The following is a 26,967-nucleotide window of genomic DNA, read 5'->3' on the forward strand; positions in this document are numbered from 1 at the left end:
TTGTTACATTGTGTGGCGTTTTCAGTCAGGGTTTCATCTAATTTTCTTTCAGACCAAAATGAGCCATGGAACAGTAAACACTGCCCATCACTTTCTGAATCACACTATATTAACAGAAATAAAAATCAACAAGTAACAATAGATTCACATGAGTTTCCTGAGTAACATTTTTTTTTTTTTTTTTTTACTCAGGACTTTATTCATAGTCATAGGCTCTTTATTATTATTATTATTATTTATTATTATTATTATTACACATTGTATGTCTTGATATATAGGAAATATTTGTATAAGTAATAATATTTTTTATTACTTTTATTATTTATTTGTATTTTCTGTTTTTACTGCTATTTGTCTTAAGTTTTTATGTTCCTCCCTTTATTCATTTAGTTTTATTCTTACTATTTTTATTTTGAATAATTAAAAATATATAAATTACTATTATCTTATTTTGAGTTTAACTTCTATATTTATTTATTTTTAATTTGTCTTTTTATTACTATTATTGTTTCCCTTGTTATTGTTTTTTACTGCTGTAAAAGTTCATCTCTAGTTTACTCATCTACGAATTTTATTCTTATGACCAGATTCTTATTTTAAGTTGAATTTCTATATTTATCTTATTTATTTATTCTTTATTTTGTCTAATTCTTGGTTTTAGTTTATTTACATGTGATTTGTTCTTTTTACAGCTTACTATACTTGATTTTATTGTCACTTTGATTACATTATTTATTTTATATTTTAAGTTTCCGTGTTAAAATGAATCTAAATGAATTTCCTTTCTTTTTTAAATCCCTTTATTGTGAGTTTGTAAGTCAGTGTACTTCCGAGTGAAAATAAAGGTTGATTGATTGAGGTAAGGCCCCTCAGAATGTCTATAACAGGGCTCTTTAACACTGTGCCTGGGTCTGTCTTGGTAATAGTTTTGCATTGTTCTGTAAATTAAATTAGAGCTAATTCATGTTTAAAATACAGTATCTGGCCAAATGTTTGTGGACACACGCTCAGGGTTTCTTCTAAATGAATTTGTTTTCTTTTGCTGCAGTAATAGTTTCAAACCTTCTGGGAAGTCTTTACACTCGAGTTTGGGTCTTTGCAGTAAGGATTTGATTACATTTATTACGTAGGTTCATCAAGAGCAAGAACATCATTGAAGTCATGTGCGATGACCTTGCATTCCAGTTTCAATTTATGCTTTTCTGGACTCTTCACTCATCTTGTTTTTAAGACTTTTTTCTTTTTTCTCCCAAGCAGAAGGACAAAGGTTCATGTGAGAAATGCAGCAGGTGACGAAAAGTGTTCAGATACTTCCTCTCATCGATGGCTGTGTATTAACGTGTTGATGGATGCTCTCTCTGTTTGGAGTCTTTTGGTGGAGTCTCTGTCCTTGAATGGCAGGTGCTCGGGGAGTGCATGCAGTTATAATCATAAAAGCAAGAAGCCGGACAAACAAGTCAATCCCGTGCCAAGATGCTTTCTGTGGGAGCAGGATGAGGCTTTGGCCCGGAGGGTCGTATTTGATCCAGGAATGTAGATAGGTGAGGAGCCAGACTGGACCCTCTGGATTCTCTTTAGCTGAAAATTATTTATAAATTATCCAAAATATGAATTATTTAATACAAAGTTAACATCCAATGTTGCTATACTGAACTATTTATATTAATACTACTGTATTTGCTCTGGTACAGAGCTGCTGCTGTGAGATCATGGTAGTGTTCAGCTCCTTTACTTTCTCTCTGTTCTCACCTAGTGATTATTTATTGTAAAATATCTGCACACAGCATAGTACCAACAATTCACAGAGACCCTTAAAAGTGAGTGAAATCAACTACTTTTGGGATGCTCACACATCGTAGACATGTTCACGGTTTGTTTACATAAAAGTAAACAGTTTGTAATAAGGTGGGTGGATCTGGAGTTGCTGCACATGAGTCAACGGTCAATATAGGTCAAGCATAGGCTAATGGGCCAGAAAGCTCCTCAGCATTGGACTGAGGGCAATGGGACTGTTCTGTGTCATTATAGAGCTCCATTCGATACCAATTAACCAACCCCACCAAGGCTGTTGTGGCTGCAATTAAGTCCTCACAGCAATGCTTGTTGCTTGTTAGTGTGTTTCTAACCCTCCACAGAGCTGCACACAGCCTCATTAAACTTCACTGTTACACTGAATAAATAAGTCATTGTAATTCTTAAAATCTACAAAATGTTGCTGGTTTTCTTTGTTCTTTGACGGTGGATCATCTAGTGTTTATTTTTAAATAAAAAGAACAAGAGAAACACTGATGCCAGTGTTTTATTTTATGAACAAAACGTGCTTTTTTCATTTCTGCATTTATTTCCTGCTCCATATTTTCTGTACCACACACTCATAAAATAAACTCCACATGTAAACAGACGTTAATATGAAACACCAACGCTTCTCCAGACCTTCCAATGACAAGGGGATGTGTTTTGGGCTTTTGCTGTTTTTTGAAAAGCAAAAAAAGAGAGACAATGGCTATAGGGCTAATGGCATTGCCTAGTTTCTCTTTGCTCTTGTTCCCTTCTAGGAACGCGTTATGATAGATGTACAAACATTGCTGTTAGGATTTGATTTCATTCAGCCACATAAACCTTTGTGAGGTCAGGTGCTGATGTTGAGTGATTAGTTCTGGATCATAAACATTAACCCTGCTCGGGGCAAACTTAGTGGATGGAGATCATTTGCTCCAGAGAATAGAGTTCCACTGCTCCAGAGTTCACATGAACACAGTTTAATACACTTTAAGGTGCAATGTAGCAGCTGGTGTTTTTCAAATCATGAATAATATGCAAAAGGACAAAAAAATGTGAGATATTATTTCTAGTTTCTATATGTGCTCAAACAAACTGTATTCTGCCGGACATTTGACCACAAGAACCCTGCGTTCAGCGTGTGCAGCTTATCACCTGTAATCGTACGAGCCACACATAATATGTTACTGTTCTCTACGTGGTCCCATTAACAAAACGCTGTGGGAGAGGGGGGTGTAATCTTCTCTTTCCTCAGTCCCTTCCTTTCTCTCGTCTATCTGTCCTCCCTCTTGCCATCTCCCAGTTGTAAGACATGAAAACAATGTAGACTATTCCAAGGACAGACCTGGTCTATGTGTAGATAAAGCGCAGGTTTCCCAGGCTGTCCGGAACAACAGTGACTTTCTTCCTCTCTCCAGATCGCTCTGATTGGACCAAGTGGACGAAGAGCATCTTCACAGTCAAAGTCACCCTTCAGCCGCTCAGACATCTTCCAGAGTGTGAGATCTGTTCTACGTGGTTGTGGACATGTCCCTGGTGCTGCTTGTGTTTATTATGCTGGTCGGATGTCACCTTGGGAAGGCGTTCGTTCTCCAGCCAGAGGAACCAGAAGAAACTTCTGCTGTCAGCAGCAGCAGGTAAGCATCCCCTCTTTACCTTTAACAGTTGGACTGAACCGCATGACCAGGGTTAGTGGCCTTAGACTCATGTGTAACTGCTACACAGCATCCAGTTCTACTTGTTAGAGATTATAAAAAGTCAAATGTTCACTCATTAAGGAGAGTGTTTGGATACTTCTGGGTGCATACACAATGTGGCCAAAGTTATTTCTGAAATGAATTTCTTGGCTGCTTTAATTCACTCATCAAAAGGGATGTCTGGATACTTTGGGGCGTACACTGTATTACTGGGTCTGTGGTCCACTATATTTGTCTTTTAACTTACACTGAGTGTATGGTGTATATGATAATTCATTGCTTTATAAAGGGCACAAGGTCTCTACTGCTTCAAATGACACCTCCAAACCTCAGGTTCAAAAGCTCATGGAAACTGAGCTGCAGTTTTGAGATGTGTCCTAAAATGGTGAATTAATAATGCAGTCTGAAAAGCAGAATCAAAGCCAGCCTGTTTTTAAAAGATATTTGGGCATTTTCTAACTGAATTCTGAAGTGCATTATGGGGATTTTCTGTTCTGACCTATAATTACAAAAGCATGTGCAAGCCTGATACATACTGTTCTTTCCTGGAATGAGAAATACTATCACTCAGAGACAAGTCTCAATCCTCACGGCACATATCACCAGCTCAGCTGGCACCAACTCAGGCAACGGTCGCGAGAGGGTCTTAAAACTATCCCTATGTGAGCTTTGCTTTTTAAAGCTTCTAAAACCGGTGGAAAGTTGCATGAAATTATATTAAAATGATGTTAGAAGCAAAAAGATATGTGACATTTTTAATGGATGTGAGAAAGCTGATTTAAATTGTGAGTGTATTTCCTTAAACTGAGATTTAAAGTGTCCATTTGTTCCTAATCCTATTCACATAAAAACAATGCATATATTTTGAAGGTACTTTGTTAGATAAGACATTCTTTGGATTCTGTATATGGCAAGCTACATTTAAAATGATCATTAGGTGGAGTGTGCCTTATTCTGGCATTTTAAATGAGGATTTAAAAGTTGTAATATGAATGCCACTCAGTGTGTTTTAATCTGTACCCAGATGCCAGGCTGAGTCTCTGCAGAGTGTCCGAAGGATCATCCTTGATGCCTTAAATCTTCAGAATGAGCCTCGGGTGTCTGTTCCAGGGTTGGCTCTGATTCGAGAGCAGTGGAAAATCGCTTTCAGAGGCACTGGCCACTCTGAGCCCACGCTGACCAAAGGCACTGGTAAACCTCTACTCAGCGTCACATAAAGTTCAGATTTAAAACTAGTTCTGCCTCTAGGTGATTTTCTATTTTAAAAATAACATAGAGCAGTTTTGAAGGACTAGACCCGTCAGTCATATTTGTTTTTATATATCTACATATAGTCGTATATTACACAGCAAAAAAAGTTTCACATAGTTACAATTCACACAATTCAAAAGTTTGTCAGAGGTACACTACCCATTTTCACCAGAGTGTGTGTGTGTGCTATTGTAAATGACAGACCTAGACACCAGGTCACACTTTATACGGGTTAAAGCAGGAATTGCCTACTGCACGGTTAATTGTTTAACTCCACTGACAAATAATTTGCAAAGTTATAATACAGATATATAAATTGTACTTGTAAGTATCTGATATAATGATGCGAGTTAACTGACATAGAACCATACTTTAAACGTCCTCATAATGGGAAATAATAGATGTTTGTTTAGGTAATAAGCTCCGCCGCCGTAGAGCTCTTAAAGTCCTAATGTCCATTAATGAGGTGCTTTGCATATGATGCATTTTTAACGTTAATATAACTCTGACATGTTTGTTATTAATTGTTCAGCAGGGAACCAAATGTCCTCAGGGATTTCCAACCTGGGGAACTCCACCGTGCTCCAGTGCTGTAAACTCGCCTCTCAGATTTTCATTAAAGGTGAGTGTATCTGGATCACTGTTGCATTCACATGCTGTGTTTACTGTGAAAACTACAGTCAGTTGTCACCGCTAGGATCCTGACAGTGCACAGTAGTCAGGGCAGATGCTGTGGACCGACCCATGCTCATGGCTGGGATATAGATTTATATAGATTTATGAATATGTAATGATTTATCTGTGTATTGTTTCACTGCTCTACTGTACTGAGTATGTGTCTAAAAACTACTGCACGTGAATGGCTGTATTTGTCTTGTGTGAAAATATACTGCCCAAATTCAAAATCCTCACCATGTCTCATTCTGTGTGATATGAAGTATCCACAGAGATCAGACGGAGTGCTGACCTCTTTCTCGCACCTTTTAGATCTGGGCTGGGACCAGTGGATCATCTACCCAGAGAGCTTCACCTTCGTCCACTGCCATGGGTGTGACCCTCAGCAGGGTCAGAGCGTCGTCCGCTGCAAAGGAGACAGTTCACCGTCCTCACAGGTCAGTTCAGGCCACAGAAACACAAGCAGAAATTCACAGGGCAGTGGTCCAGGTCTAGAATTGAGAACGGCTGGCTTTAAGGATTTGTTTCATGGTTTTTGGAATAAAAAATGTGAAGCTAATAAAAGCTATAACCACATACACCAACCTATAACAAGGTTTAAGGGGAATCACACTACATTTCAAACAGGTCGGCTTGTTCCAGATATTCCTCTGCCTGCCTATTTTGTTAACTTATTCATGGTGGAGAGGTACACGCTGGGGATAAACTAAACTATTGATTATGTGGCTTAATGCATAGTAACATGTGCATAAATATAATAAAGAATACAACCCACAGAATTATTTTAAAGAAACTCTCCCAATGTGCCCCTAAAGGCCAGAGGATTCAGATGTGGATTTGGGGTGGAGTTATGTGTCCAGATATTTTCAGCTCATTGGTTGGCTGCGCTGTGGGCGTGTCTGACACATATGAGCTGAGCTCTGAGGTTTTCACAGAGCTCCTATCAGTGCTTTGTCTGAACAGGTGTCCAGTGCTCTTACAGACTTACGTGAGTGTTACGTGAGCATTTTGTGAGTGTTGCTGTCTTTGCAAGGCCACTGCCAGTAACAGGGTTCACAGAAGTATATAGACTGTAATCAGAAACAAATTGGAAGCTATAGTGGCATTTCTTCCCACGTTCTTTACTGCAGTAAGGGTTTCTACTCCTCTGATGAGGCTCAGTGCTTCTCTATGTAAATTATACAAGCTCTGGGGCACCAGGCGTTTTATTTTCACAGAATCAGCTTTCCTCTTTGAGAAGTAAAATTAATCAGTAAAGACTGATTCCTAAAATGAAAAGTCAGGAATGGGGAGTAGAGCTCCGCCCCTTCCTGACAACAGAGGGCTCGTGTTGTTTACAGAGGGACTCGGTGACACTGCAGATTCAGAGTAAATAAACTGGGCTTGATGTTGGAAGCCAGTGGCCTGTGTGACCCCAAATCTATCTGCTCTCTTCTTCCAGGCACCGTGCTGCGAACCAGTGGCCCACAACTTGGTTCCCTTCCTGTATCTGGACGAAACGAGCAGCTTAGTCATGTCCTCCGTGGCCCTGACCCGCGAGTGTGGCTGTGGCCCCGGGAATGGCCCCCAGGCCCTCAAACCGTGAGAGATCAGAGGTCACAACATGGGTTCTGAGTACCTTCCCTCCCCTACCTCTCAGATCTGTCACTGACACTTCATCACCTCAGACTTTATAAGATCTGTACGCCATCACCACTGCATTTTACTCCCTGCTCTTCAGACAGACGCGCTCAGAACAACACACTCTATCCTTCACTGGACACAGCAACACACTCAGTTCAGGACAAACACACTTTAGCTTACTTTAACACAAATGTAAATCATAAAGGCACATTTAAAATGAGTAGCGTAGATAGGTTTGTTATTTCTTGCATCACTTTTTACAGTGTTCTAGGTCTCCATTAGTGTGCAAAAGTTTGGGTATCCCCTTCAAATGACACATTTTGTTGATTTTAATGCATCCTTTTTTACACAGCAACTTTTAAACAATTTTTATACTGGCAAATTTGCTGTAGAGACTTATAAAAGGTGTAATTATCTAAGCCAGTGGTTCCCAAAAGTTTTTCTGCAGTGCACCTCTTTTGTAAATGAGAATATTTTCAATATTATTTAGAGATTACTAAAATTGAGTAAAAAAACCCTAGGAAAGTGGGGTTAAAGTCAGTGTTATATAGTCATAAAATAAACATTTTTCCAGCAATAGTTATGAAATCAACTGAGCCCTCAAAGTATTTTCACATTTGACTCTGTAGTAGACATTTTAAAAATATAACACTGTGCAGGATTTTTTTAAAGCTGGGTTTTCAAGAAGTGGAATTCCAAGAAGTCCTTTCATATTTCTCCCGCCACATTTGTATTCAAGGACAGATCTTTCAGAGAGAAATGCACTGCGGTTGTTTCAGTCAAGGCCAAATCAGAGATCAAACCTCTGCTCAAACTATTTTTACAGTTTTATAGCTGAAGTTTGGCAGGAAAATAGACAAAAGCCACAATGTGTTCCTTGAAAAAATTCAAGGAGCGCAACAGCTTCGAGCTCTGCCAGACTTTCCCAGGGTGGGGTGGGCCTCTGCAGCTTTCCAATAAACAGCAGAAAAACACCATCACATACACCGCGCTGCAAAACACAGCTATGTTAGCCAATGAAATCATCAACTACACCATTTAACTATTACTTCTCCTTCTGAGACTGCTCTAAATATATTAAACATGTACTAAACCTGTTGCAAGATTTTCTTGTTGCTTTTTTAAGTGATTTTATCTTGTGAAAGTGTCTGAATCCATGGGTAGATTTTCTTGCTTTTGTTAAGTATCATTACCAAAAAAGACCAGTGTATTTTTCAATGGAATGAGACACTTTTCAATGAATAAAAATAACTTAAATAATCCAAATTATATCATCAGAACAGTCTCAGAATGAGATATTAAATATATTGTTTATGTTATTTAGCAGTGTTTTCGGAGCTGGTATGAACTTATGAAACAAATTTGCTGCCATCTTTGTGAGAATAATACAAAACAACAGCTCCAACAGAATTAAGAGTGCTAATACACGATGTTCTCAGTGAAATAGTGGACATTTTGGATACTTAGTACATTAGTGGAAGGTCATTCCTGTGCCACTAAGTCGTATGCGCTTACAGGAAATCTCTTTAACCTGTTTAAATTCTCTGTGCAGTTCAGCAGAGGTTCCAGATTCCTGCAGAGGGTTTATTTTGTCTCTCAGAACTCACTAAATCGTGTTTATGAACTTTCACCACCCTGGTGTTTACTCTTCCCTCCAGCTCTGTTCGCTCAACAGCGTGGAAACCAGCTGCTGTTCAGTGAATACACACTAATTCAACTCTCTCAAATCCCCTGTATGATAAAACCACTGCTAAACGTCCACTAAACATTTCTCTCACACTTTGATATTAAAAAGCGGCTTCATTTGTATCAGACATGTTTAACATTGCATTAAATAAATGATTAATAACAGTTGTATTTGTGTTTATTCAGAAATATACTTTCACCTAAACCTTTAATCCCATGAGTGGTAGTTTATGTTGTAATCTGTGGGTAATTAATTAAAAGTCATTAAAGTCCAGTTAGAGAAAATTCTCCCGAGCCAAAGCCTGGAAAATAATGTATAACATGCGTTATGATCAGTGCCATGTCCGCTGCATTAAAATAACCTTAGCATCATTAGCAACAATTGAAACAATTGAAATTTCACTTTCAAATACAGTTCAATATATTTCAGAAGATTTATTAATAATTATAAATAACAAATACTCTATATTTCAAGCATAATTTACAAATAGAAAAAATGCACATTTAATAAAGTCCCTAATGACTTTTGTAGTTGCAGTTGACTTTACTGCTTTTCCGTAACCAGCGATCTGATTGGCTCTTACTGCTGGAGGGTGGGATTTTACCCGTTAACAGCAAGCTGATTGGCTCTTTATGCTGATGGATGGGACCTTGTCTATAAACAGAATCCATGTTCAACGCTATGAGAATTTCAACTTGTAATCGTTCTGTTATTTGTAATGTTTCTGGTTTAAACTCACACCACGCTGTCGTCCCGAAAGTGTCCCAGAAGAGCTTTGATCACGTCCCTTGGGCTGTTTTTACTGGCCCCAGGACAGCGGCGTCTGGAGCCCTGCGCTGTGTGTGCCACACAGCGCTCATCATAATGCACAGATCTGATTGGCTGAGGAGCCTCACATATGATATGCAGAAACACATGTGATTGGTCTGTGAGTTTCCTGGAGCGTCTGGGTCCAGACAGGGGCCACGTATTAATGACCCATGGGTTATGAGATTGATTCACTGTGATGCCACCGCCATCTGTAACCAGGAGTGCCTCTACTCCATCACTCGGCAGGCTTCCAGAAAATCTAGGGGTCTGTCATCTGCTGTAGACTTCAGATCAATAACCATAAATGTTTTAGTGATCCACCATTTTGTCTATGGGGAAACTGGACCCAGAGAAGTCATTGTTCTCCTCCAAGCATGTTGAGTTCCAGTGACATTCATAATGACTGTGATGATAGGAGTGAGACTGGTATTGGCGAGAATGTGGAACAGGCAGGGAATTAAATTTGGGGGAACAGAAACATTAAAACTATTAGAAAGTAAATTAAACACATGAGTCTGGCCAGCTGGCACGGGTTTGAGGACATGTGGCCAATCTGGAACACATACGAGAGTTGTTTATGAAGATGACCTTGAATGACCCTCTTGTGTTTGATGCTGGCTGTGTTTCAGGTTCTCGGGTTGCTGCAGAGTTTATTCTGGGAGCTGCTCAGTACATCTCGGCAAGAGCACACTGTTTTAACTCTGGCCAGCTCACTGAACACTTGAGATTCTCTCTCTCTCTCTTTCTCTCTCTCTCTCTCTCTCTCTCGCTCTCTCTCTCTCTCTCTCTCCCGCCTTCTCTCTCTTACTCACTCTGTCTCATTCACTCACTCTGCTTTTCTCTCAATGCATTGTGCAGAAGTCGTGTGGAGACTGCACTGAGGCAGTTAGAGAGCAAACAGAGAGAGAGAGAGAGAGAGAGAGAGAGAGAGAGAGAGAGGACTGAATTGAACACAGCAGAGAGACAAAAAGAGAGTGTGTGTGTTGTAGTAGTTGTCTCTGTTGGACAGAATGGCGAGTGTATGCTCTCTCTGGCTGAGGTGGGGAACTGTGTGTTCTCTGCTGATGTTTCTTTTTGCTGAGGACGGACTGTGGGACTGCGGAGAGAGGGACGATCTGCTGAAGGATGCTGAGGAGAACGTGGATGTCCCCTCTGAGTGTACACTCAGCTGCACCGCCATCACATACCAGAGCGTCCTGCAGTCACAGCAGAAAACCACCGTCCGCTTCAGGGACTCGTACAGAGGTGAGTTATGGAGGTTTACGTCAAGAGTGAAAGAAGGTCTAGTTTCTGGACTGAGAGAGAGCTCTGTTACTCCTACGTGCATGGGGTCATCCTGTATCTGTGGTTTCATCCTGAACCTGTGTGATCAGGTCCTGAACATGTGGGGCAATACATAACATGCTACAGAATTTGAGATCAATTTGAAAATACAGTTCTTGAGTTATGAATTTTTGTTCAGCACTAGGGAGGGTTTCGGCTCCCTTAGAGTTCAATGTATTTCAAAGCAGCTCGGCGCACAGTTTTTCAAAAATTAGTTCTGTGATTAACTCATCATGACACAATCAATTATTGTTGAAAATTAAAAATCTTTACACCACATCGATCCCCAGAGTGTCCTTGTCACTACGGTGTGTTTGGTTAAAAATGAACAGGAAAAAGTTTTGAGCTATAAGCATTTATTTGGAGGTTGGACCCCCATAGAAATTAATTGCATTCTGGATTCGGCTCTGTGTCTGTGTGTGTGTGTGTGTGTGTGAGAGAGAGAGAAAGAGGGGGAGGGGTGTGAGGGACACAGAAATATACTGGCACTCTCTAAGATTTTAAAGGTCATCTTTAAGGTGGAAATCCAAATATCGTTGTTGTTTTCAAAGTGAACGTCTTAATAAAATTGTGGGTTTCTTAAGGTGGAATGTTTTTAAAGGTGAATTTCAAAATGTATTGGCAGTCATTTTAAGGGTTATTTGAAGTGGTCATTTATTTGAGCTGGAAGTCTAATTTAAATGGGGATTTTTAAGTGGAACCTTTAGTAAGGTGTCAGTCAAAGTATATTAGCAGTCTCTTTAAGCTGGTGGTATTTTAAAGGTAGTATTGGATAGATTGTTCTATACATTTAAAGTCATAGCTATTAAGTATAGCATATAGCATATAAGCTAATGTGGCTACGATGCTAGCAATATGTAACAAGCCAAATTCAGGAAAGTTCTTGAACTTTCACCCTGTAGTTTTAGTTGCAACAGAACCTCCTTATAATGTGGAGCTGATGAAACATCTCATAAACAGTTTAAGGGTCATAACTCTATGTGCTTCACTGTTAGATTATTACTAGAATTTTCACTCAGCACATGGTAAATAGATTTTTTTTAAAATGAGCTGACAGGTGAAGTGAATAACACTGATTACTGGTTAGAATGACCCCTGTCGACACGTGGGACATACTAAGGATCTCAGAAAAGGGTGAAAAGTGTCTGACAAAGTATGCAGAGGAACAGATGTTAGAAGTAAAAAGTGTACAAAATTATTAATAAGCAGTTAAATGACTATTTTGATACAAAGAAAATCTTATCTTGTGTACAGTCAGGTTTCTGACCAGGTTATGGGTGTGTCACTGCGGTTTTAAAAGTCCTTAATGGTATTATATCCACAATGAACACTGTGCTGCATTCTTCAGAGACTTAGCTAAAGCATTTGATTCAGCTGACCACACCACTTTAATAAAAAGTTTGGGTAGTATAGAGTTCACAGGTCACCCCTTAGTTTGTTTTACAGACTACTTTGTCTAAGATTGCAGTGTCATATTAAAAAAGCATCCATTCTCCTACATTGGGTTACTAAAGGCATCCCTCAAGGGTCAATATTAGGACCTACTTTATTCTGTCTCTATATTAACCATATATTCTTTGCAGCAGCCAATGTTTTTATTCATTTGTATGCAGACAACACTATTCTGTATGCTTCTGGCTCTTTCCCTGACCATGTACTGTCCTTGCTCCAAGATCCAAGGTCCAAAATGCCTTTGCCAATCACAGATTACCATTAAACATCTCTAAAACAAAGATTATGTGGTTTGATCGGAAGGGCAGTCTCACTGAATCCACCCTTAAATTCACTTCCAGGGAGGGGGCTATCTTGGAACAAGTTTCAAAGTACAAATATCCAGGTATCTGGTTAGATAGTTCATTAATATTCTCTTATAATGTCATAAAGCTACAAACAAAAATTAAACTAAACGAAATAAGCTAAACTTGGTACAGGAATCGATCCTCCTTCACTCTTGCTGCTAAACACACCTTGGTTCATATGACTCTAGTCCCTCGGTTCGATTACGGCGATACAGTTTACAGGGAGTGTCGCAGTCACACAGCTCCAGGGACCTGGAGGTTGTGGGTTCGAGTCCCGCTCCACGTGACTTTCTGTGAGGAGTGTGGTGTGTTATCCTTGTGTCTGCATGGGTTTCTTCCGGGTGACTGTCTGTAAGGAGTGTGGTGTGTTCTCCCTGTATCTGTGTGGGTTTCCTCCGGGTGACTGTCTGTGAGGAGTGTGGTGTATTCTCCCTGTGTCTGCGTGGGTTTCTTAAGGGTGACTGTCTGTGAGAAGTGTGGTGTGTTCTCCCTGTGTCTGTGTGGGTTTCCTCCGGGTGACTGTCTGGGGTGACTGTCTGTGAGGAGTGTGGTGTGTTCTTCCTGTGTCTGCGTGGGTTTCCTCCGGGTGACTGTCTGTGAGGAGTGTGTTGTGTTGTCCCTGTGTCTGTGTGGGTTTCCTCCGGGTGACTGTCTGTGAGGAGTGTGGTGTGTTCTCCCTGTGTCTGCGTGGGTTTCCTCCGGGTGACTGTCTGTGAGGAGTATGGTGTGTTCTCCCTGTGTCTGTGTGGGTTTCCTCCGGGTGACTGTCTGTGAGGAGTATGGTGTGTTCTCCCTGTGTCTGTGTGGGTTTCCTCCGGGTGACTGTCTGTGAGGAGTGTGGTGTGTTCTCCCTGTGTCTGTGTGGGTTTCCTCCGGGTGACTGTCTGTGAGGAGTGTGGTGTCTTCTCCCTGTGACTGCGTGGGTTTCCTCCGGGTGACTGTCTGTGAGGAGTGTGGTGTGTTCTCTCTGTGTCTGCGTGGGTTTCCTCCGGGTGACTGTCTGTGAGGAGTGTGGTGTCTTCTCCCTGTGACTGCGTGGGTTTCCTCCGGGTGACTGTCTGTGAGGAGTGTGGTGTGTTCTCCTTGTGACTGCGTGGGTTTCATCCGGGTGACTGTCTGTGAGGAGTGTGGTGTGTTCTCCCTGTGACTGCGTGGGTTTCCTCCGGGTGACTGTCTGTGAGGAGTGTAGTCCAATTTCCTCCCACGCTCCAAAAACACATGGTGGTAGGTGGAGTGGTGACTCAAAGGTGTCCATAGGTGTGTGTTGCCCTGCGAAGGACTGGTGCGCATCAGTGTAAAATACCGCCAGGTAATCCACTCTGAGTAATCTCAGTTCTAAATGGATAGCGGGGCAGGGTGAATGTTTGCGTGATATAAATAGATAAATAGATTTGATATTTTCTGTGGACGTCCCTGACCTGAGCTGGAGAACGGGTGAACTCAGTGACCCGCTGATGATAGAGAGGTCAGTCTTATAATGACACTTTGGTCATAAAGACAGTTCACACAGTTACATTCCTCCACAAATCACAGTCCATGCCTGAACAAACACCACAAGGGCCAAAGTCTGTAGACACCAGGTCCTCTGGCGTTTCCTCTGAACTGAAGGGTGTTAATCAGGAGTGTGTCACGCTGAGCTGTGGTTAAAGGCTCTATCTTTAGAAAAGGTCTTACACTGGCTGTTGGAACATTGCTGGCCCTACTCTCTCTCTATGTGACCTCAGTTATGTCATTAATAAGGTGACAAAACATAAGTATTAATTAAAAACTACAGCAATATCAAGGACAAACTACAGATAAATTAAGGAGACACCAAAGAGATATTAAGAAGTCACTACAGAGATATTAAGGAGACACCAAAGAGATATTAAGGAGACACTATAGAGATATTAAGGAGACACTTCAGAGATATTAAGAAGACACCAAAGAGATATTAAGGAGACACCAAAGAGATATTAAGGAGACACCACCGAGATACTAAGGAGACACTACAGAGATACTACGGAAACACTACAGAGATATTAAAGAGACACTACAGAGATATTAAGGAGACACTACAGAGATATTAAAGAGACACTACAGAGATATTAAGGAGACACTACAGAGATATTAAGGAGACACTAAAAAGGTTTTAAGGAGACACTAAAGAGGTTTTAAGGAGACACTACAGAAATATTAAGGAGACACTACAGAGTTATTAAGGAGGCACTTCAGAGATATTAAGGAGACACTAAAGAGATATTAAGGAGACACCACAGATATATTAAGGAGACACTACAGAGATATTAAGGAGACACCACAGAGATATTAAGGAGACACTAAAGAGGTTTTAAGGAGACACTACAGAAATATTAAGGAGACACCAAAGAGATATTAAGGAGACACCACAGAGATATTAAGGAGACACTACAGAGATATTAAGGAGACACCACAGAGATATTAAGGAGACACTAAAGAGGTTTTAAGGAGATACTACAGAGATATTAAGGAGACACCAAAGAGATATTAAGGAGACACCACAGAGATATTAAGGAGACACTACAGAGATATTAAGGAGACACCACAGAGATATTAAGGAGACACTAAAGAGGTTTTAAGGAGACACTACAGAGATATTAAGGAGACACTACAGAGATATTAAGGAGACACCACAGAGATATTAAGGAGACACTAAAGAGGTTTTAAGGAGACACTACAGAGATATTAAGGAGACACTACAGAGATATTACGGAATCACTACAGAGATGTTAAAGAGACACTACAGAGATATTAAGGAGACACTACAGAGATATTAAGGAGACACTACAGAGATATTACGGAAACACTACAGAGATATTAAAGAGACACTAAAGTGGTTTTAAGGAGACACTACAGAGATATTAAGGAGACACTAAAGAGGTTTCAAGGAAACACACTTCAGAAATATTAAGGAGACACAACAGAGATATTAAGGAGACACTACAGAGATATTAAGGAGACACTAAAGAGGTTTCAAGGAGACACTACAGAAATATTAAGGAGACACAACAGAGATATTAAGGAGACACTACAGAGATATTACGGAAACACTACAGAAATATTAAGGAGACACTACTGAGATATTAAGGAGACACTAAAGAGGTTTTAAGGAGACACTACAGAGATGTTAAGGAGACACTACAGATATATTACAGAAACACTACAGAGATATTAAGGAGACACTACAGAGATATTAAGGAGACACTAAAGTGGTTTTAAGGAGACACAGCAGAGATATTAAGGAGACACTAAAGAGGTTTTAAGGAGACACTACAGAGATATTAAGGAGACACTACAGATATATTAAGGAGACACTAAAGAGGTTAAAGGAGACACTAAAGAGATATTAAGAAGACACTACAGAGATATTAAAGAGAGATTTTCAGGAATTATGTCTGATGTGTTTGCTGCTGTTGTGTTTGTGCAGGAGAAGCCGAGGAGCACTGCTGGTCCACTCAAATAAAATGCAGCTCTGGTCAACAGCTGCAGGAAGCCTTTATTCTGCTCCCTGTGGATCTCTCTATCATCAGCGGAGAAACTGTGAGACTCCAGATGAGCTCAGAGATGCTACAACAGGACACTAGACACTCACTTCTGTCCCCAGACTGTGGTCTTCGCTTCGACATCACACAGCTGCTCCCTGCCACCAGACGACAGAAGGAGCTGTGTGTTAAAGTCCTCAAAGAGACCCACACAGCTCTGGACAAAGCTCTGAGGTGTCCACCCTTCATGGTCACTGTCTGGAAGCACGGCAGCCAAGGGGAAGGGTGAAGGACAGGTCAGATCTTCAGTTAGAGGATGTCTTATTCCTGTAGATAAACCCATAACTGATGGACAAGACAATCACAGTGAGCTGATAGAAGCAGCAGATTTGTATGTAGAGAATAATGAACTCTTCCATCGCTGAAATTCTCAAGACATTGTAGAGCATACAGTGCCAGTCAGAGGTTTGGGAACACCTTACCAGAGGTGGGCCGTAAGGTCAGTACTTCAGAAAGTTTTATTTCTGTAGATAAACTCAAACAGATACAAGACATTTAAAGTGGTCATACTCTCCCCTTTTGCACAAGTGAAAACACAATTCTGGGTCTTTGTCTGTGATATGCTGTCTGAAAATACCATAAGGATCAAACCCCACAGCAGTGTTCTCCCCCTGTCTAAACAGCCCTGTTCATAACACCCATTTTCGGCTCCAGATCCTTTAAATGATGAGTCACTCGCTGTTCACCCCGACCCCGAGCGCACAGCAGTGAGGAGCGAGGAGCAGAACCTCTGGATTTTAGCTGTTTTCACTCTGTTCTCTTTCTTCTCCGTTCTCATTTTATCGGCTTGTACTCAGTGCTCTTATTTCTCCACGCATTATATGTTTGTTTTGCTGTGTTTAACTGAAACATAAACACGGGTCCAGTGCTGTTATTGGACAGACTCAGACAAGGGGGCGGGGCAGTTCTAAATGAAATGCAGTGGGATGCTCTGGAGCAGCTACACATGATCCTACCCTCATCATGCTTAGTGGGATAGGACTGCATAGTCTAGAGTGATGGATCCCAATACTCATCCCAATACCACTGGGATGAGTTAGGTGTAGCGTTTTGGATCCCTGGCTTACTAATGTGGCTTAATGCAATCAAATCCTCACAGAAAATGTTCTGTAAAGCTTTTCCCGGAAGTGTAGAAGCTGGTAATGCCCTTCAGTTTAGTGAAGACACTGGCGGAGCAGGTGTGAATAGACGGTCTCTGATCAATTCTGATTAACTGTGTAGTAATTAGAGCGCACTAAAATAAAGACAGTGACATTTTTTACTCTATATTCAGATCAAATTCAATCACATTTGAAAACACTATGTTTTATTCTGATTTATATTTTGCAGTTTGTTTATACACATTAATCTGTAGAAAGCTTAGGGAGAATGTGAGTTTTGTATCAGTTCAGTAATGTATTTGCTGACTGTAATAATTGTGTATGATCTGTAATAAATAAATAAGAAATTCATTTGTGTCTCTGTTTGTCCTGTTTCTTCACTGAACTTTCGACTGTATCTTTTACCAGTGGGAGACCAGACTGAATGTTTGAAGTGGTATCATTTTTATTCACTCATTTATTCAGAGAGAGATTGTGTGTGATAAAGAGAGAGAGATGGAGGGATGCATGGAGGAGTGTGATGAAGGAAAAACATATTACCAGATTTTCTTATTATTTATTTTATTGTTAAGAAAATAATGCAAATATATTTTACACTAATATATTAACAGTAATATATATTTATGTAAGAAATACTTATTCATTACCTATGAATGCATTTCATCATTTTACAATACAACAATTTGAGCCCATAAAATAATATTTCGAGGCCACAAATTAATATACTGAGATGATGAAATAACTTACGTGGCCATTATTTAATATTTAATTTTGTGGCCTCAATATATATTTTTATTCTGGCCTCTAAGTATTATTTTATATATACATATACACCTATATACACCTCAATAAAGATGTTCATTGTTTTTAAATCACAATTTACATTTAAATGGATTTGTTTGTACTAAATTGTATTGGCCTTTACTAGAGTTGACTATAACTGAAGACAAAGGCTTAATTTTATATTTGAATATTGTATTTGGAGAGTTTGGGATGTATAACAGAGATGCAATAATATATTATGTGTTTATATATAAAATATATTAGTGTTATTATTATATTTGGATAAAACACATTTTAGACATTTAGTAAATATCAACAAACATGTTCCTTTAATATTTCATATGAAATATATTCATATTTTCACGGACGTGTTTAAAATGCAATTGTGGATACTATATTCGTTCTAAATGTTTTAGTCAAAATTTTAAGAAATGAATCTTCACCATTGAATTCCATTTTAATTCAGTTTTAGAGTCTGAGTGTGGCTGTGACACCGCCTGTTGTAAATAATAAATAATAGGCAAAGTAGCTCCTAACGTTTATTTGATGCACATATGATATTAAATGCAGCACTAGGAAACGTTTCACTGTTTATACATATGGGTTATGTCTGCATGAGAATGAAATATTTGTAGTAAGCTCCTTTCCTGAAAAGTAAGAAGGCAGGAAGCTGTAATTCTTATTTCCTTTTTCTCACTCCCAGAGCAGGAGAAAATGTAAACAAGGCACTATACCATTACCTTATAAAGAAAGAAAACAACCTATATAAACAGTGAACGGAGGGTGAAGTTACAACTTCAGAACAAACAGTCCACTGGTGCTTGTTTGATGCAGTTCTTCTCATTGTAATAAAACCTTTTTATTTTTAGAAGTCTTCATCATCTTCTTCACAACATTGAAAATAAACGGCACTCCTTAAATGTAATGTGGGTCTAGACAAAGTGTTAAACCCAGACAGCGAGCATATATCGGTCCACTGTCATAAAATGGCTGCCACACCACTGACTGTAGACCACTGCTGGTCCACCATCGGACCACTCAGATTACTGTCCTGTACCGGATATAACTCATTTATAATCTCCTCACACAGATTTTACATTCACAGAGACTTTTATTCTGGAAAACACACTAATACAAATATTACCAACAATTCTGAGAGATATAATAATGAGTGTAAGACTGATATAAAATGATTAAATGATAAAAATGTTGATACTGTGCTGGATTTAAATTATTTACTAATCTTTTTTATAAAGAATAACAAAAAGAACCTAATGAAGGAGAAAAATGTAAATTACACTGTGAATGGAAAAGTGCTAAAATGTGGCATTTTGTCTAAAATTCAGTTTAATCAGCAGTGGTCCGCCCAGAAAACGCTGTGTAAAACACTAGTGGACCTCCAAACTTTGCCCTCAGTGGAATAACAGTGGTCCGCCGTCTCCTTGCTCTCAGGGAAGTCATGAATGTATTTTGAGAAGTGTGGCATATTTCAGTGACTAAAATAACAAACAAACCAAGAATCAACAGAAGAAAGAAGAGCTACATTTGTAGTTCTAAACATGCTTAGAGGCGACCGCTAAATGCTAATTGTGTTAGCTAATAACAGTGTTGTGCTGAGTGATGGTGGGAGGGAAATTAGTACTCCACTTTCTGTGGGAATTTTGCAATGTCTTGTGACAGATGGCTGTGGCATCATCAGAGACTGTTTTTGCAGTGTTTTAAAAACAGGAACAGTGCTTACATATGGGTGTTATTAAAAATATCCCTGTCCTTGTTTGCATTCAGCTGAAAAAACTGTGCCCAGGTCATCTAGTGTCCTCTTCTCTTTCTCCTACACTGTGCATAAAAAACAAAAAGAAAGAGCTGCTTTAAGATCAGCTTCATTTAAAAAAAACACACCACACAACTCATTCTACACATGTCCCCAAGAGACAACCTCATTAATGAACTGCTTATTTAGTTAAAGGAACAATCAGCACTTTTCATCTCTGCTTAATTCCCCTCGTGATTTTATTTCACATCATAAAAGTCATTATACTGACGCCTAGTGGCCTGAGTTTATTAGTGATTCTGCACTAAAGTTTCACACACCATCTCTGTAGTGAAAAGTATTCCAGCTAGATCTATGACATAAAGAGTACGAGAAACCAAATCCAAATTAAACATGACCGTCCTCACTGAGGGAACCACAAGGTCACAAGGAATAAACTTTATTTCAACATTTACTCTTAAATGATCATTATAGTTTTTAGCAAATTCAAAAATGGCTTATTGCTTCTTTAAAGTCAATAATTTTAGAAATTGTATCCACTCAGTAAATGTACTCAACAACTGTAGTTTATAGACACTCAGTAATACTGTATACTATACACCAAATCATACGATTTTATTTATTAATTTGTTTATTCGTTTACTGAACATAAATGAAGTTACTGGATGGTGGCAGCTCTATGCTTTCCCGTCTTTCTGTGGCTGAATCAGGGGGTTGATTTTCTTCTTCCCTTCTACCTGCTGCATTGTGAGGTCTAGATGAGTCCAGTTCTCTTCGTAGTTCACTCTCACTGAGTCTAGATGAGTCCAGCTCTCTTCGTAGTTCACTCTCACTGAGTCTAGATGAGTCCAGCTCTCTTCGTAGTTCACTCTCACTGAGTCTAGATGAGTCCAGCTCTCTTCGTAGTTCACTCTCACTGAGTCTAGATGAGTCCAGCTCTCTTCGTAGTTCACTCTCACTGAGTCTAGATGAGTCCAGCTCTCTTCGTAGTTCACTCTCACTGAGTCTAGATGAGTCCAGCTCTCTTCGTAGTTCACTCTCACTGAGTCTAGATGAGTCCAGCTCTCTTCGTAGTTCACTCTCACTGAGTCTAGATGAGTCCAGCTCTCTTCGTAGTTCACTCTCACTGAGTCTAGATGAGTCCAGCTCTCTTCGTAGTTCACTCTCACTGAGTCTAGATGAGTCCAGCTCTCTTCGTAGTTCACTCTCACTGAGTCTAGATGAGTCCAGCTCTCTTCGTAGTTCACTCTCACTGAGTCTAGATGAGTCCAGCTCTCTTCGTAGTTCACTCTCACTGAGTCTAGATGAGTCCAGCTCTCTTCGTAGTTCACTCTCACTGAGTCTAGATGAGTTCAGCTCTCTTCGTAGTTCACTCTCACTGAGTCTAGATGAGTCCAGCTCTCTTCGTAGTTCACTCTCACTGAGTCTAGATGAGTCCAGCTCTCTTCGTAGTTCACTCTCACTGAGTCTAGATGAGTCCAGCTCTCTTCGTAGTTCACTCTCACTGAGTCTAGATGAGTCCAGCTCTCTTCGTAGTTCACTCTCACTGAGTCTAGATGAGTCCAGCTCTCTTCGTAGTTCACTCTCACTGAGTCTAGATGAGTCCAGCTCTCTTCGTAGTTCACTCTCACTGAGTCTAGATGAGTCCAGCTCTCTTCGTAGTTCACTCTCACTGAGTCTAGATGAGTTCAGCTCTCTTCGTAGTTCACTCTCACTGAGTCTAGATGAGTCCAGCTCTCTTCGTAGTTCACTCTCACTGAGTCTAGATGAGTCCAGCTCTCTTCGTAGTTCACTCTCACTGAGTCTAGATGAGTCCAGCTCTCTTCGTAGTTCACTCTCACTGAGTCTAGATGAGTTCAGCTCTCTTCGTAGTTCACTCTCACTGAGTCTAGATGAGTCCAGCTCTCTTCGTAGTTCACTCTCACTGAGTCTAGATGAGTCCAGCTCTCTTCGTAGTTCAATTTCTTCAAAATGTCTAGATGCTTCCAGATCATTTAGTAAGCCCCTCTCAGTTTGATGAAATATATCCAGTTTTCTCCTCAGTTCATTTTCTTTTATTTTCATTTCTTGCAGTTCTTCTCTGAGCTTGTTTACCTCGCTCTGCTGAGCATGAAGTCTTACACTTTCCCATGATTCAAAACAGGTTTTCACAAGCTTTTCATAATTCTGCTGAACAAAAAATCTGCTTTTCTTCTTCTTTGTCATGATCTCAACCCTCCTGAAAAGCTCCTCTACATTTTCATCAGTGTCCTCCAAAAGGTAGAACCTTCCTCTACACATTTGTACACATTCGTCCCGAGAAGCAGTGTGTGAAGCTTCCAAATCCTCTGAATGGATGAATATCACTATGGTGTATTCTAAAGCTTCAGCTCCGAGCACTGAGGTCAGGGCCTTTAGAAGATAATGCTCATTTCCCGTAGTGTGACCCACTTGCATCACTAAGAGAAAAGAGTGAGGACCAGGAAACAGGGTTGATGTGCAGTTCTCAATCCCGTGTCTGATGGAGTTGACTCTGTCTGAAAAACTCCAGCCATTTGCTAAGTGCTCCATCCAGTAGGACGGGGCTCTGAAGACTGATACTTGCCTTCCACTAATGGTCCCTTCTGAGCAGCTTCCTTTTCGTGGATTAATGAGCTCATCACTGTGATGATGCCTGAGTATAGTTCCACATACGTAGCTGTTATAGGTAGCATCTCCACCCAGTATCACCAGCCTGAGATCCATTTTGGCTTCAGGATGCTCCGTGTGTGAAAGTACCTCAGCTGTGAGAAATACTTAGAAGATAGAATCAATTCAGCATCAATTATATTCAGATATTAATTCACACTATGAGGCCAGTTGATTGGTAAACTGGCCTGACATTTCAGAATCATTATTTTTAACAAACAAAAATGTTCAATAAGGAAAGCACCTTGATTAACTAACCACCAGTCTCTCCACTGGCTTGTAAAGACACTTCTGCTTTCCTGTTGCATTTCTCCTATAGGTCGTCACATCTGGATCCTGTTTAGAAAGAAAGAAAGAAAGAAAGACGTTCAAATGCATGAGCTTTATGTTTCTGATTCTAAATATTAGTGAACAATCCTAAAGAGATATTCTCATCAAATCATTTAGCCCTGGTCACATGTGACACCACATGACATGTAGTGTGTTGTATCTGTTGTCAACCAGCTGTGAGAAGGGGTGTGATCCACAGACAAAACAGACAGAATCCTTCACTCCACTATATGGCTTCATCCTCTAAATATGTGTGTTTTGAGCTTCAGTTCACTGAAAATCTGCTGTGCCTGTTAGCACCAGCTGTGCTTCTAAACAGTGTACATCGTCTTATTTAGCTTATTTTTAAACTTTTCTGTTCCTCCAGCACCAGGAATCGCTGAAATTTGCTCTCCCAGAAATGAGGCTTCGTCCCCTGTGTCGTGCAAAAAGGGCAGTGAGAGATGAAGCCCCGGTTCGAGGCATGTATCGTTAGAAAGTCATCATTATGATCTCCTCCATAGCTTATATAATCTTTCCTTATGTGTTTTATTCTCATAATGAAGGTAAAGTGCTTGCTGTGTCATAAGGAGCTCACTAACAGCAACAACACCTCTTCTATGATGAAGCATTACAGAAGAACATGAGCATGGCCAATCTGCTGCCAATGGTCCAGACACCAGTCAAAGTAATAGATAATCTTTCTCAAATTATTTATATCATATTATTGGCCCCTATAATGTCCCTCGTTACATTTTATTACAGATTATTTCAGGAAGAAAATGATGGATGATGCCCCAGTTAATATGGTCAGCAAAGACTCCCAACCCTTTTCCATTGTGGAATATGTGGGTTTTAAGGAGTTCATTCACAGCACCACTGCAAAAGAAACACTGACACAAATAGAGAAGCAGATGGAGAGACCTGTTGTTAAGATGATCATGTAGGTGGACACCAGGTGGAGTAGCACGTATAGCATGCTGGAGCGCCTGTATGACCTTAGAGAGGCAGTCGGAGCAGCTCTGACCTTTCTAACAACTGAAATAACCCGCCAACATCTTTGGAGTATGCCACCATCAAAGAAACCATTCAGGTTCTCTGTGCATTTCAGCAGGCAGTAGAGCTTTCAGGGGAGAAATGGTTGAGTGCATCTGAGGTTATACTTATGCTAAAGATGCTAATTAATAATATTGTGTATTATCAGTCATTGATAGATGTTTTTCTCCCCTTGTACACTTATAGGTGACCTTTGGAATCTACTGCAGTGGGACAGAAGTACTCCACTCCCAGTTCCATCAGCACTTGTGCAGATTTGAAAAATCTTAATTTTAATAAATAAAATAATTATTACAAGATATTAGGCACAGCAGCAAAAAAAGTGTAAACACAATACTAATGAACCTTTGATGAACCTTAGCTTTGACTTCCATGCATCTCAGACATCTCAGATGGGCTTTGCTCTGGTTACTACAAATAAAATAAAAATGATCTGAATGTACAAGACCACGACCCTGAACTAGACAAGTGGTTACAAACAATGACTGAATGAATGAATGAATGAATGAATGAATGAATGAATGTAGAGGTGTTTCAGGTCAGAGTGAGAAGAGCTGAAGTAACCTACCTCCTGTTTGTTGTCTCTTTGTCATTAGCTCCGCAGAAGAGCACTGGAACTTCTATAAAATCCTTGGTCAGTTTGTCACATGTTATCAAACTCCGCAGTCAGCAACAAGATTTCAACCACTTCTGCAATCATCGGGGCTCAGAACAGTGAAATAGAGAAACACATCCTTGGGGGCGGGGGGGGGGGGGCTAGAAAACTACCCCACTTCATCACCTCAGAATGCTGTCTCAGTAGAAATAATAATTCACGAAGCACACTTCTCTCTGGCACTAATTTTCCTTTCAGAGTAAACACAGCAGCACACACAGCACTGATCCTACCATTCACCTTAACACCTTTTAAACCTGTAAATCTGTAAACTTTGTTCTAAAAGCCCCCCAGTGCATCGTAATTAAAGGCCCTGTGCACATTTAGTGAATGTTCCTTCACCGTTCACTAGCACTAGGGTCTGTTTACACACTGGAAAATGTCTGGTGTTTGTCCTCAGCTGTGTCTCTGCAAAAAGAAAACAATGAACGAGGCTTGGAAAGAGAAGCACAAATACTGTTGTAGTCAATGTGCAGCAGGAGTTCAGGTTTGGGAAGATGAGAGGAAGGGTGACTGTGTATCTACAGGTATGTGCATGAATTTGGAGGCAGAGCTTCTGAAGGAGTACAGAAGGTAGCAGTGTGTTTGTTTTTCTGATGAGTTCAAATATCAAAAATCATTCTCCAGGGACCTGTTTTTCAAAACTTTTAATCAAATCCCCCTTTTTTCCTGTCCAGGGTCAAAGTGATCTCAGAGATTTTGCCCCAGATTTTCAAAACGTTTTCAGATTGGATAAAGCTGGTCCAGATCTCTCAGGCTATGGGCTCCTAGATCTGTGTTTTCTGTGATTTATTACTCCTCAATATTGCCATCTGCTGGACAAATAATGTAAACTTTTTTTGTTAATGAAAAATACAATCATTAAATGAAGCATTTTAAGAGCGAATTGTTCACTTTATTTTCCATCTCCACACTTTAATTATGTAGATGAATTAAATAAATACATTTTTACATTTATTTAATTGTAATAGCTTATTTACATATGGTCTGAAAAACACTTGAGCTACATGTGTCTGAAACAAATGACTAAAATGTCAGTGATCACGAGAGAAATAAAGACACTGGTTTATTTCCAAGTGTGTCCTCATCTCTGTTAATAAAAAGGTTAGATTGGATTAGTTGGGGCTAAGTGGCTTAGTGGTGAGCACGTTCGCCTCCCAGCGCTGGGATCTTGGGTTCAACTCCCATCTGGATGGAGTTTCCATGTTCTCCCTGGGTCTGCGTGGGTTTCCTCTGGGGGCTCCGCTTTCCTCCCACAGTCCAGTTGGCTTCTGTCTAATAACTGTCCTGGTGAATGACTGTGTGTGTGAGTGAATGAATGTCTGTGTGTGTGTGTGAGTGAATGTGTGTGTGCCCAGATATGGATTGGCACTCTGTCCTGGGTGAAGCCCTAGTGCCCGATGCAGTCCTCCAGGTGGACGGTCGTTCCTGGTGGAGAGTACGCTGTGTGTGTTTGGCTGCTGCTTCTCGCCAGTGTGTGTGTGTGGATTGAGCGTTCTGAGCAGTGTGGATTGTAAAGCGTCCTTGGGTGTCTAGAAAGGCACTATATAAGTGTAAATATTAAATAAGTTGTATCTGTTTTTATGTTTCTGTATCTGTTTTGAAATGTCGTTTCTCTCTCACCTTATACACAGATTTACAGACAGACAGTAGGTCAATAATACAATACAGTAACTATAATATCAAATGTGCAAATAGTAAAGTGCAAATACATTATGGAAACCATAACATTAGAGGTGTGTAGAATAGCAGCTAATGTAGAGTAATAGTGCAATTTAAGAAGCTGAGGTAGTTCTGGTGTAATTCATGATGTAAAGTGCAAATATTGACTTAAAAAGTTTCACTGTCGATGAATGAGTTCCCGGTCCTTTCCTTAAACAGAAGACAGCATTTCTGCATGAATATCTTCAGTTGTTAATGAACACACTTTGTAGATACTCCACTTGTTTAAAACAGTAAAGGACAGTGAGGAAAGACTGACTCGTGATTATGTGTCTTTAAATTTACTCACTTTTCAAGATAAAGCTTCTGGCTGCTGGTGTCTGCCCTGAGCCGACAGCCTACTCATTCAGGAAGAGTTCTAAAGCCAGCTTTTACTGTGTGTCCCTCTGGAGTGTAGTGAAAACCTTGAGGAGTTAGTCTCCAAGGCTAGCACTCACTTCTCACTCTCTATCAGTCCAGCTCCTAAAGGTTGCTTGTTTGCAGGATTGAGTCTCAATGCACATCTTCCAAGGCCATTACAATATGTTGCATCCGTTTAAAAATCCATATTTGTGAAGATTGTGCAGCGTTAAGAACAAGTCTGGAACATCACTGGGGTTAGGAAAGATTGTTCTAAACCAGTTTTAATAAAAAGGGTTTTATTAACTGTCCTGTAGAGTTTTTCTTTGGGAATATGGGATGGTGTGAAGACTGAGGAGAG

At 40.0% G+C, this 26,967-nt stretch overlaps 1 protein-coding gene across 2 annotated transcripts; it reads left to right on the forward strand.

Annotated features, from left to right (window-relative positions):
- The first annotated feature begins 3,151 nt into the window (after positions 1 to 3,151).
- gsdf (gonadal somatic cell derived factor) lies at positions 3,152 to 8,877 on the forward strand. 2 transcript variants are annotated; one of them, XM_066645614.1, is made up of 5 exons: positions 3,152 to 3,416; positions 4,501 to 4,667; positions 5,263 to 5,349; positions 5,715 to 5,839; positions 6,844 to 8,877. In XM_066645614.1, exons 1-5 carry the CDS (start codon positions 3,307 to 3,309, stop codon positions 6,985 to 6,987), a joined length of 633 nt encoding a protein of 210 aa, XP_066501711.1. In that variant the 5' UTR covers positions 3,152 to 3,306; the 3' UTR covers positions 6,988 to 8,877. The 2 variants fall into 2 exon arrangements, with proteins under 2 accessions (XP_066501711.1, XP_066501710.1); XM_066645613.1 differs by having other exon boundaries at positions 3,154 to 3,416; positions 5,260 to 5,349.
- The last annotated feature ends 18,090 nt before the right edge of the window (positions 8,878 to 26,967 follow it).

Source organism: Hoplias malabaricus, chromosome 15, assembly GCF_029633855.1.
Source record: "Hoplias malabaricus isolate fHopMal1 chromosome 15, fHopMal1.hap1, whole genome shotgun sequence".
Taxonomy (NCBI): Eukaryota; Metazoa; Chordata; class Actinopteri; order Characiformes; family Erythrinidae; genus Hoplias; species Hoplias malabaricus.